This window comes from Portunus trituberculatus, chromosome 9, assembly GCF_017591435.1.
Source record: "Portunus trituberculatus isolate SZX2019 chromosome 9, ASM1759143v1, whole genome shotgun sequence".
Taxonomy (NCBI): domain Eukaryota; kingdom Metazoa; phylum Arthropoda; class Malacostraca; order Decapoda; family Portunidae; genus Portunus; species Portunus trituberculatus.
Window position 1 is genome coordinate 1,085,859 of NC_059263.1, and position 13,031 is coordinate 1,098,889.

Genomic DNA, 13,031 nt, shown 5'->3' on the forward strand with positions numbered 1-13,031 from the left:
TAATTTTAAGCAAGCTTTTTCCAGCTTTCGTGCAGGGAGCCTTCTGAGTCCGTAAGTATCCCCTTTCCCCACCACGACCACTACTATTACCACCTGCTTCCCTATTATAAGTCCCTGGCCCCTTCCCTACAATCCTTCATCCCTTATGCTAATTACAAGCTGATGCTACTGTATGTTATGTTTACTATGGGAGGGTTGCTCAGATATTCACTGCATAGGAAGAGAATTCAGACATAGATCACTTCCCACTGATTATATTTATGATTCACAGAGGTTCACTTCTCTTTCTTTTGCCTGTGAAGGAGTCATGACACAGAAAGGCTCTTGATGTATAGATGAACTCATTGCTTGGGAAATTAGATCTCACTGACTTGAAAGGTGTGTTCCTGACTACGGAGGCATTACTTTTCTGTTTTAATTGTGGTGTGTATTGTCATCTGGGAAGTAACTGTTTTTCATTGATTGCTGGTAGTCAGTCAGCCACACCAACTTCCTCTTGTAGGCTGTGCAGTGGTCAGGAACACACATGTTGGTGCTGAGTTCCCTGCCAGGTGGTGCAGCTGAACATTAGTGATGTGTAGTCTTACAATATTTTCAAGGGATGATTCTTGCTGACTGCTTTATTGACCTGAGAGTTAGTGTCATGAAGGAATAAATATATACATGAGGTACTTTCTACAAGTTATGAATTGCAACTAAAACAGAATGGCTGACTGTACATAAAACTCCATTTTGTCTCCAACGAAGTGCTACTCCCATTCCGCAGCTGTGTTGATTTTGTAGTGCTGCATTTTTCTGAATTCTGTATAGCATGCCAGGCTAAGTTGTCTCCTTAAAGTAAGGAAACCCAAAATATAATTTGGTCTTAAAGAAGGGACTCCCAGTCTCCTGTTAAATTTACATCATGCAGGGAATGGAGTGGTAACAGTGTTCTACCGCAGCTGTAGAGTGAATAGCCTTGCATTGGGCAAAGTTATTGTTTCCAAAATTTTCATTCATCACTAATATTGGTGGAACAGCAGCACATTCAGGAGACTTTTGGATGGCACCTCATATTTAGAGTGAAGTAGATAACTGGATACAAACTTACTGATAGAAGCTGTGTGAATTTCAATTCCAAAACTTAAAGTTCTGATGTAGGCAAGAGTGGAATGTTTTGAGTTGCATTGTTTTAAGTACAAGAGAGTGCATTCCACAACTATGACCTTGAATAATACACCCTCTACTTTTTTTTTTTTTTTTTTTTTTTTTTTTAACTTCACTGATTCTGATTACCTAATGTAAATTTCAACTGACTTGTACAGGAAAGTTACATTTGGTCACTTGAAGATCATCCACCCTACTTATTTCATAGGGTGTACTAGGATAGGTTAGGTTAAATTAGGTCACCTCATCTAATTCAACCTAACCTAACCTCACCTTTTCATGTGGTCCATTGTATCATTTCAGCAGAGGAACTATTGTGAATATCAAGTCTTGGTGATACAAGGACTGATATGTTGCTGGAAAACACTCTCTTACTCCTTGGGGCTCATGCACACACACACACACACACACACACACACACACACACACACACACACACACACACACACACACACACACACACACACACACACACACACACACACACAACCGTCAGTGTTTAAAAGAATTACATCCCCATAGTTTCACAATGCTAAGACAGTGTTAGGTAAGGAGTGTTCCATTAATTATTTAAAATCACCAATTTTATAAACACATGTTGGATCAGGTCAGTGAATGTTTAATTAATGATAAGGGATTAGTATAGAGCCATCATTATTGTCACTGTAATATAAATTTTCATGTAGACTCCATTGCCTTCTTGTCTATAGTGTGTGAACACAGCACCATGACTTTGCTGTGCCTTGCATCAACCAGTCAGTCAGTCAACCTTAATTTTGTCACATGAGGAACATAAAGTTAAAGATTCATTGAATGACCTTTTCAAACTTAAGTAATAGGAGTGACTAAAACAGTTGACACCACCACCAGCACATTATATTCAGGGACCCTCATACTTACTCATCTATTATGGCACTCATGATGTCCCTCCTATAAATCATATATTGAGTGTGTGTCCAGTGAGTGTGTCTTCAATCTGTCTGGAACACATCTCACTTAGTTCATGGATGATAACTCAGAGACACCAGAGGACTTGATGGTTAGTTAAACAGACACACATAAGCTTTATGTTACATACCAGCACTCTTGACATCACAATTAAAAAACTGACTTGACCTTGAGAGGCAGCTGGCCATTTCTAAGGTATGATCTGTTATCAACTAAACTTAAGTCAGTCTTCCTGGATGATAATGAGGAGAAGAAATCAGGTTAGGTTAGGTTAGGTCAGGTCAGGTCAGGTCAGGTCAGGTCAGGTCAGAGCCACAGTACCCACTCACTGCCCTGTAGAGTGTGCCACAGACCAGGTGGAGTATGTGTCTGCTGGTCCCTCACTCCCCCCATGCCCACACCCACACCCTCAGGGGCACACAAAGTTTGCTTTGAGCTGCTGCTGCTGCTGGCAATGCTGCACAGACCAGCACTGGGCCACATCATGCATTGTCTGTACCCTTAAAGCTCCGTTGCCCTCATGTAATTCTTTTGTATGATATGCTGCATCTAATCTTTGTACTCTTAATGTAACTTGTGCATTGCATAATACTTCAACTTAGTGATGCTTTCATTATTTTCATGGGCACTGACTTGAGGTTGAAGCTGAAATCTGATTTTAGAAAACAGCATGTAATTGTACTTGTGAAGGTGGACATAGCAGCAGCAACAGTAGCAACAGCTGCAGCAGCATTGAGGACCTGGGAGGGGTTTGGCAGGAGCATGAGGGGTGTGGGTAAGAGGCACAGGGTTGGATGGGGAGCCAGCTATCCCCATGTTACAAGAGTCCAGTCAGCAGGCCGGGCAGTAAGTGAGTGGTACCGCCCTTCACCCGGGGGACCTGCGGGCAGCCCCTCCCCCCTGCAGGCCGGGCCACTCCTATTGACCTGCACATGTCTCTCCTCCCGTCACTCAGTCGGTCAGATCGAGAGAGTCTTCGTCGCAGCAGGTCACCAGAAGGTCTGGGACCACTTCACCAAGGCACAGAGGCGCAACATTGAGATGTGGAAGAAGCAGGCGGAGGTACGGCTCCCCCCCGGCACCGCCCGTCCACAGGATGCCACTCCACCCGCGCTCTTCACACCCACAGTATCTAAACATACCTTGAAGGAGAGACTGCCTCACTTCTGATATGGATAGCCATTTTGGTGTTGATTGTAGGATGTAGCATTGTTCAGTTGTGTTTTGTGTTCATGTAGCCAGTGTGTACTAGCTTACACCTGACTTAGTTGAAGCTCCGGTGGTGTCTTGTGAGATCTCGGTGCTCCGTCAGTCAGCGAGGGTTAGTCCATGATGGAGCATTGGAAGTGTGCCAGTCTCTCCAGCACAGCCAGTAATGGGGTGCCATGTGGAGCCGCCTCGTGGTGTGGTCGCGGGCCGGGTCCTGTGGGCGGAGCAGTGACCAGTCCACGTTCATGGTGCACACTGTGTGAATGCCAGCTGGGCCACGTTCACGGTGCACACGTAAACGTTGGCTGGGCCGTGTTCACGGTGCACACTGTCTGAACGTGGATGACAAATGGGGGATTTTTTATATTTCCTTAATGAATCACCTTGTAGCAAAGATTCTCTGGGTCACCACCACAGCCACTCCATGTGTGTGTCTGTGTGTCTTACTTTGATTCCTCTTAATCCTTGTGTCTTTTCCTCTGTTTCTCTTTCTTTTCTATCTGGTGATGTTCTGCTTTTCATTCAGTTTTTCTCTGATTCAGTTTATTTCTCTACTATATATATTCTTTATGGTGAATTTATTTACATCTTATTTCCTTTGCCTCATTTCCCTTCAGTGTTGAGCTGCCTCTCCCAGCAGACACTTAAACCATCAGTGAAGTCATGAGTCCTGTTGATTACAGAGCTTATCATTTCATTCAAAAAGTTGAGAATTACTTTATGCTGTGGTGTTTTAGTCCTGGGGAATCTTTGTAGTGAGAGTGAGTGAGGGCTGAGCATCTTTCCTGGCCAGGTGGAGTGTTCTTACCATGTCTTTCCTTTTACACATTACTTGGTGTGTTTTTAGTATCTCCATGCATCTATCCCTTCTTTCATTGTGCTGCCTCTTTCTCTTGGCCAGGCAGTGACCCTCAGCCCTCACAAGTGCAATCTAGTTGTCACTATCATGTACTATATGCCAACAGGTAAAAAGTTGCATGCAGTATTCCTGGTGAGAGCAAATGACTGAGTGAGTGGTAGCAAGTAAGACATTGATAGCGTGCAGAGGAATGAACGAGGAAAGGAAAGTCAGCAGTAAACAGTCAGTCTCCAGTTTAAATTCTTCATTTTCACACAATTTACACCAGCTTCTCCTGCCATTTGCTGCCATGGGGGATGTCTTCTTGTAGTGCACTCCCCAAGTATAGGGGGAGAAAGTGGCTTGGCAGGGAGACACTTCTGGGGCGGCACTGAATGGCAGGAAGAGGCGGTGTAAAGCGGCCAGAAAGTGAGGGAGTCAAGCAGAGGACTGATTCCTATCCCAAGGTGGTTGTGGACTTGACGCTAAGTGCATGGGTCTGGGGCTGGCCGAGTAGTCCACATTGGCAGAGCTCGTCAGGCTAGGCATGACTCAGGCTCAGTGGAGGAGAAGTCTGTGGCTGGTAAGGAATGAGGAGAAGTAGCAGTAGGAGGATCAGGAGCAGGAAGAGGAGGAGTGGCTGAGGAGGAAGGAGGAGCATGGGTGTACAATGCCGCTCTCTTGACACAACAATTGAGCTCTTGCCACTTTTTTAGATATAAGCTCTCAGATTGTGTTCTCTTATTTTCTTTCGCTCTCCAGTTTCATCCACACGACATGAGCTTTTTTATATTCCATTTAGTCCTCTCATCTTTATTTTATCCACTATCCTCTCATGGATGAACCCCCACCCATGGCCCAGTCCAGGTCTAAGCCAATTGGAACACTTGAGCCCCTTGCCACTCTCATGCCACCCTTGGCAGTGGAGAGCCGGCACAAGGTAGGTGGGGCTTGCTCAGGTAAGGCAGTCAGTGGGCAGCCATGAGTGGGGTTCAGGAGGCGGTGGCATCCAGGTTTCCGTGTGTGTGTGTGTGTGTGTGCATGCATGTAAGTTGATCTTTTTATTTTTTTCTCCCTCCCCTAACCTAAAATTGATCTTTGTAATGTTTTTTTTTCCCTCAGTCTTCATGGTACGTACTGTGAAAGTGCTTTAGAGTCCTTAAGTGTGTGTGTGTGTGTGTGTGACGTATTTGTAAGTTGATTTTTTTTTCTCCCTCATGTAAAATTGACCTTGTAATTTATTCTTTTCTTTTATTAGTCTTTATGATGCTGTGGAAGTGCTTTAGGATCCAGAATTGTGTGTGTGTGTGTGTGTGTCTTCGTGTGTATGGAAAGAGTACCCAACTGAGAGAGAGAGAGAGAGAGAGAGACTCGCACATACACACAAATACATGGCAGCCACCAAATGCCACCGGGCACTCGCCAGCCAAACTAACTAACTCTCCTTTCCTTGGTGTCGCAGGAGATCAAGGAAATTCAGCTGGATGAGTCAGACAAGGAAGATGCCGAGGAGATGGATGTGTCTGATGAGGAGGACATGGTGCAGCCACCCAGGAAGAAGATGAGGCAGAATGAATACCTCAAGGTGAGTCACTAAGCCCACTGGATGTTACAGGTGAATGTGTCTGTGTCAGTAAGGAGAGCAGAATTAGGACTTGGTATTTGTCACTTGCTGCAATTGATTCACTGAATTGTTTAGTTACAGGATTCAATGAAGTTAAAAATTTGTCCTTCAACACCTTATGATTGTAATCTTTAAATATATGTATGTATATTTTTTTATGATGAGAGAGCAAGGCATTTCTGAGTGTGTCCTTAAGCTATGTTCAGTTAACCATATGACTCTAATATGCAATGTATGGAAACTCTATAAGCATTTATAAGAAAGAAAAGGATAAAAAGAATAGATTTTACAGTTTTGGATAATTTTCATTTGACCTGAACTCATTTAAGAGGGAGGCTTCAAGACATTGATCCCATTCTTTTGGCTAACTCTTGGACCTACTCGGGGACTGGCATCAAGTGGACTTTTTTGTTTATTGATTTTTGTTGTCCTTGGCCAGATTTCCTCTCTTACGTAAGAAAAGCGTAAGAATTAAGTAAAGTACACAACCCTTGTTCTTTGTGTCAGCCATCTATAAATACCACCACTGCCCTTAGGAGGAGAATGACAGCTTGCGGTGCCAGATGGAGGCCTACAAGAATGAGGTGGACCTGATCAAGGCAGATCTCAAGTCAGAGGTGAGCATTCGGGACGACCAGATTGAGGCCTTCAAGAAGACACTCCAAGGCATGCAGCAGGTATGTGTGGCAGTGCTCCTTGTGGTTCTTGTTATTGTTTTCATTTTGCAGTTCCATATTGCCAGTTTGTTTTGCAGTGTCGGAATTTCCAATAAATTGATCTTCATTATTATCATTATTTTGTTCTTGTTTTCTTTATCATCATCATCTTCATATCCATCTTTCTAAATCCTAATTATCCACAAACTTTTGTATATTTTTTAAAACATCCAACTGAACACATACACACACAGATGACTTCCATACATCATTGACTTCACATCGACATTCAGCTCCATTTTTAGTGAAGCAGCCCTCCTACCCTTATTAACTAATGTGACATTTTAACTTAAGTTATTTCAGTAGATAGATATCATTGGCCAAAAGTTGTGACTAGTAAATTAAGCAACACCTTTGTCAACCCTACTCCATCTCCACCTCTCAATCTGCCCATTGAGGCAATAGTACATACATATGTTAACCAGATTAACTCCTATCTCATGTCCAAACTAGTGACTCCTCTTATCCTGCATAAGCACTCACTCACTTACTTCCTTGCCCTCCCAGACACTATCAGACAATGCAGTGCGGAAACGACAAGATGATGCGAAGATGGCAGAGCTGCAAGCCAAACTGAAGAAGCTGAGGGAGCAGATTGGAGGAGGAAGTGAGGGAGGTGAAGAAGAAGGCAAGGAGGAGATTGATGATCTCTCCTCCCTTCCTAATGCTCCTCTTTCTGACAAATCTGCCAGACTCATTGGTGAGTGGTTGGTGTGCTGTGACTGGGATAAGGAAAAAAATAATTGTTTTACTGCAGGGGAGTGAGATAAATAATTGTTGATTTTATTACTGGGGATAGGGAAAGAAATAATGATGTAGTGATTGATTTTAGTGCTGGATTATGAAAAATGGAAAGATCTTACATTATGTTAGCAAAAAAGGATTGTAATTGATTTTACTAATTAATTAGGGAAGAAATAAGACTGGAATATGTTGATAAAGTTATTAATTTACCATAAAATTTAAAATGGTCTTCATTATAGAAAAAAATGATGAGTTTTTGTTTTCTCCACAGGTCTGACTTCCACTTTCCTCCACATACACCCAAAAGGTGCCAGTGTGGACTACATTTGGTCTTTCATTCAGCAGTTTGACAAGGAGATCCGCCCATCAGACATAGAGGCCATGCTCAACCAGTGAGTGTTGGAGTTGTGCTTTCACTAACACCATGCTGTATTGTTCATCTCCTGCTGCAGGAATAGACTGTCATTTCAGCATTGTTATCCTCAGTACACTCATAAACTGAAGTAAAGTGACATCATATATTTATGGAAGTGAACTGAATTTTGTTGTAATTTTATTTTGTATAGTTAAAAAAAAACAGATAAATTTTTCTAAGTAAATAGGTATTCTTGCTGCTATATTCCATCTGTTTGTTTCTATCTGTCCCTCTACTCATGCTTTGATATATCATAATGGATTTGGCAGATAAGCCTTCATTCATCTTTACTTGCCCAATCATTCCTTATGTTATGGATCAAACCTTTCCATACTTCTTTCACATGTACTCATCCTCTCCTTCCCTCTCCCAAGCAGCTTTCTTCTCTTACTAGGTCTTCAATTTCATTCATGTTTCCTTTACAAACTTATCACTTCATCCTCTTGAGTGTTGTTCCATGCAGTTGATTTTCTCCCTCAGGTACCCAACAGTATACAGGCAGATCACTACGGGAGTCGGAGCATGTTTGGAGCGCAAGTGGATATTCACAGGCTTTGAGACCACAGTGTAGGGTGCCTTGGAGTGTAGATTTTTCCCCGAGTGATGGCAGGAACATGGTTATCTGCCAGTGTCCATATATGGGTGAGGTGAGGCTGTGGGATGGGGAAGGGTAGTGAGGACTTGTCATGTGTTCAGCCCAGTGTAACTGAAGCTGCCACTAAGCTCTGATGGTGGTTGGTGAGTCCATAGGTCATAGTTAAGTTAATGAATCTGCAAAAACCTCTTGTCAGGGATAACAAAAGTTGTCATCAGGCTGCAGAGACAGTTGGTGTGTCCTAGAATGTCCAGTTTAAATCATGGGATCTACCAAGTCTCTACACTCTTGGTTGTTGTGATGTCTTGACTTAAACTTTCAAGTCTTTCTGAAATACTTACACCACAAGTGAGATGATATGATACTGAAATGCCAGTAAGTATGTGATAGTGTCTGAGAGAGATTAAAGAGTCAAAGTCAGCTGGGCATCTTTTGTATCTTGGCAGATGTTATGGTTCATTTGATAAGGAGCTGTCTGCCATGTTTCTCCTTTCACTGCTTCGATTCCTAGCCATCCATTTATTATAAACTATAAGTAAATTTCCCCTAAACATGACTGTATACCATCACACAGGAATGGAGTAGAAGGTGGAGATGCAGAGGATGTTTGCATTGAGGAAGGGCTGCTCGATAAACGGGAGGGTTGGGCTGTAATCAGGGATAGGAGAGAATTACATGGGGATTACAACAGGGATGGTTAGTCCAGGGAGTGATAAGTGGGAAGTAAAACGGATTGGGTGTAATCATGGGAAAATGAGTGTTGTGAAACTAGTAGCTTAGTGTGGGAAATGGTGGAAGGAAGGGAAGTGATATACTTTGAGTAAAATGAGACAGGATTTGTCTGTGAGAGAATGATTTAAGTAAGAGTTAGAAGAGCTCAGAGCACAGGAAGGAAGTGATGGGGAGTGATGAGTGAAGGAGTAGGGTGTAATTGTTGTGGAGAAATGTTAAAGGGAATGATGCAGAAATACACAAGTGGTTGTATTAGAGAAGGAAATTTGAATAATAAAACTAGCAGTTGTATCAGGATCTTGATGTGGATAGGAATAAAGGGAAGAAGATTGAAAGCAGCTGCAGGATGAAGGCTGATTTATAGAAGCAAATACAAGTGCAACATTTTTCTTTGGATTTGTGTTACAGGACGTACAGGTTACATAGTGGCACACAGAAGCTGCTGCATTCCAATCAATCACTGCAGTGGTCTTACTGTGCTGAAACTTGTGCAAACTAGTATTCATTATCAGTGTCAAAACAGTCCAACTAAATGGTATATATGAACCAAATTGAGCATATCTAATATGCCTCTAATGGTCTGTGGTTGCTATGAAAGCTGAATAAATAGTATTTGTTGAAAGTAGGAGTATCTTGATCTTGGCTACTGAAGAATTGACAAAAATTGGACTGGTTATTGTATGAGCAAAGAGAAAATGAAGAGTTGGAAGTGATTATCCATAGGAAGAAAGGAAAGAATGAAGAACTAGACAACCAAGCAAATGGAAAGGAAAAAATTGCATTATGTTGGTGAGAAGTGAAGAAAGCTCAGTAAATGGAGAGGAGAGTTTTAGTGATTTAAATGAGTTAAGGACCTGACAAGTACTGTAAGCCAGACTCCATAAAATATACAAAGTAGCTTTTACTTCACCACAGAGGCACAAACTGAAGGTGTTAGTCCACTTACCACGATAGCCTGGAAGGTTGTGTTCATCGTGCTGCATCGTGCATTTCATTGTCCATATTTAATGTGTAATTAGCTGTTTTTTGTATTGACGTGTAAATATAGACGAAAGTATAATAAACACCCAAATGAGGAAACAAATTATCTTTAAGCACCATGTGTGTGTGTGTGTGTGTGTGTGTGTGTGTGTGTGTGTGTGTGTGACAATTTATTTTTCATGTTTGGATTTAGTGTCTTATAAGTTAAGTTTATATTAATGTCTAAATACAGAGTTAAGTATATTAAATATCAAAATGAGAAAACATATTTTTTTCCACCATTGACAGTCAGGTCATTTTTGGCCCTAAATGTGTACCAAAATTGTTTTATTGATACGGAAACTTAGAGCTTAGTAATTCAAATATTCAAATAATATTTCCTTTAGCCCATAAAATCCAGTGGAAACTCCATATTGTGTAAAAGGGACAAGTACTTTTTTTTATAAATGTTTGTCAGTTACTTTAAGAAAAAAATTCTTGGTTTTGTAATGCACTGAAGATTAATAGATGAAGTCATTTGTTCACACTTAAGCTCTGGGATCCTATAATTTCCAGTATGTACTTCACAAATTAATTTTGTCCTCTTGTATATCAGTCTTAGTCCTCTCATAGAATTGGCTGGTTTGTGCTGGTGGTACAGTCAGCTACCTACTTGATGAAGCAGTTTTCCTACCTATCATTCCAACAAAAGTGACGTTATCTTTTTTTTCATTGTAGTTGTCGTTGTCTAAAGCTGAGCAGTCTGATGTGTATCATATATGTAGGCCTACCTTCTTCCTCCTTCCCCTCCACATGCCCCTACCTGTCCCACATCCCCACCCCCATGCTACTCATTTCTCATTCCTTCTTGATTCCCATTCTCTCGCACACACACACACACACACACACACACACACAGTGGCAGTTAAGAGTTAAACACAGCTTTGTGACTAGCATTTCCCACACACACACAGGGCAGTTAACTTTGTGGGTGTGTAGTGTTAACACTGCATCACACATCACCACCATACCACATGACATTACCACCATGTGCAAATACCAGACACCATCACACACACTCACCAGACACCACCACCACAGTACCACCAGACACCTCCACCATTACACACAACCACATACCAAAGCACTACAACACCACACCACACCATTATCATCACCACACACCATACCATACCACACAGCATCTCAACACTCCACACCAAGGCATCCTTAATTGGCGCCTCAACCTGCTCAGTTCCCGTGAGTTAGTGACAGTGAATACTCACAAAGCCCCCTGCTAACCCAGCGCCATCCTGCCACAGCCAATTAAGGTAACAGTTAGTTTCCTCTTTTATTTGGGGGAAATATGAGTGTTTCACAGGGGTTTGTTTCTTGATTCAAAGGCTCTCTATATTAGAATAGGTGGAAGAGGTGGAGTTGGAAGGAAGCTGAGGAGTGTGAAGGAGAAGGGAGAGGAGATGGACCAGTTAAGAAAAGGTGCAAAAAAAGCTTGTTTGGTTTTATATGACGATTTTTCTTTCATTAGTGAAATTTACTTTGTCTTGGTATTTAATTCATTGATAGAAATGCAAATTAAGTTACAATCCGTAACAAGATCTTGTCCAGCTGTGTCTTGTTTCTCATTGAAATAAATTATTTAATATATTTTTTAATTAGCTTGCCCAAATTGCTATGGTGTTTGATATAAGTCTTATAAAATATGAGGCATGCAACTCAAATTGTAACATCCAATTTCATCTAATTTTACTATACGTATTTTCAAAGTTACAATTTTTATAGTGCCAAAGTAAGAAAAAAAATATATGACAAGGAATTTATGTTTTCTTATTTGGCTGGAAAGTTCTTTTTATTCAGAAAATGTGGTGTAATGTAGTCCAGCTGTATTTAATTTCTCAACATATTAGGCTATGTTGTTTTTGTGGCTCCGTTAATAAATACAAGTATGCCTGTAGGCATACTTGAAGAGTACCTACATGTGGGAAGCGCTGTTAAGCTTCCGTCCATTAATGGCGCAGGCAATTTCATTTATAGTGGTACCCATATTAGGTTGCTGCACTACCACTACTACTACTACTACTACTACTACTACTACTGCTGCTACTACTACTACTGCTGCTGCTGCTGCTGCTGCTGCTGCTGCTGCTGCTGCTGCTACTACTACTACTACTACTACTACTACTACTACTACTACTAATAATAATAATAATAATGATGATGATAATGATAACAATAATAATCCAAGCTTTGTGTGTGTGTGTGTGTGTGTGTTACATTGTATATACTGTCATTTATGGATGATACTGATGCTGATACAGATGAAAAATAAATAAGGGCAGTAAAGCTGCTTCATCAAGTAGGGATGTTGTCTGCACATATACAGAATGACAGTATTTTAGTATGAAAGATATAAAAAGTTAAAGCATGCATTCTTAAGAAAGGAGGATGTTATTGTTATCGGTGAGCAGAGATTGCGGGTTCGCTCACACCCAGCTAAAACAAATCTCACACCATGTATAATATAATTGGTTACACACACACACACACACACACACATCAACAACAATTTTCGAGTACAGGCAAAAAATCCTGTGCATTAACAAAGAAAATGTGCTCATATCCAGACTAAAAAGTTTTAATCTAGGAAAATTTTAATCGAAAGATGGAGCGTACAGCACGGGCCTCACTTAATCCTATCAAGTCTAATTAAGACAACGAATAGGTGATACAAATTGGCCTTTGTGTCCATCAACCTCAGTAATAAACCGTGTATACATGTCTGGCAATAACCCCAGTGAGTAATCATTGCAGTTGCGCGAGCGCGCGTGTGTGTAACACAATATTATATGGGTTCTGAGACCAAGGCACGTGTCTTACCACGAGAGAGAGAGAGAGTAAACCATAACATGTTTATGTAAGCCAGCCTGCAGGACATCTGCGTTTTACTCTTCTTACAACACAGTTGGTAGGTGGTGCTGTAGCGTCACTCAAGCCATAACGCAACTCGCAGCGTGTGTGATCATAATAGTTTACGGTAAAGGAACAACAGGAGAAAAATTTTCATACGAATTATGTTAGATTATTAA

At 41.3% G+C, this 13,031-nt stretch overlaps 1 protein-coding gene across 1 annotated transcript in view; it reads left to right on the plus strand.

Annotated features, from left to right (window-relative positions):
• The window catches only part of LOC123501254 (ecto-NOX disulfide-thiol exchanger 2-like), a 29,890-nt gene extending 19,678 nt beyond the window's left edge, over window positions 1–10,212 (plus strand). Inside the window, 6 exon segments of the mRNA XM_045249992.1 lie at window positions 3,050–3,156; window positions 5,604–5,726; window positions 6,302–6,442; window positions 6,989–7,181; window positions 7,497–7,617; window positions 8,121–10,212. Coding sequence (XP_045105927.1) covers window positions 3,050–3,156; window positions 5,604–5,726; window positions 6,302–6,442; window positions 6,989–7,181; window positions 7,497–7,617; window positions 8,121–8,211 — 776 coding nt within the window. The 3' untranslated portion in view covers window positions 8,212–10,212.
• The last annotated feature ends 2,819 nt before the right edge of the window (window positions 10,213–13,031 follow it).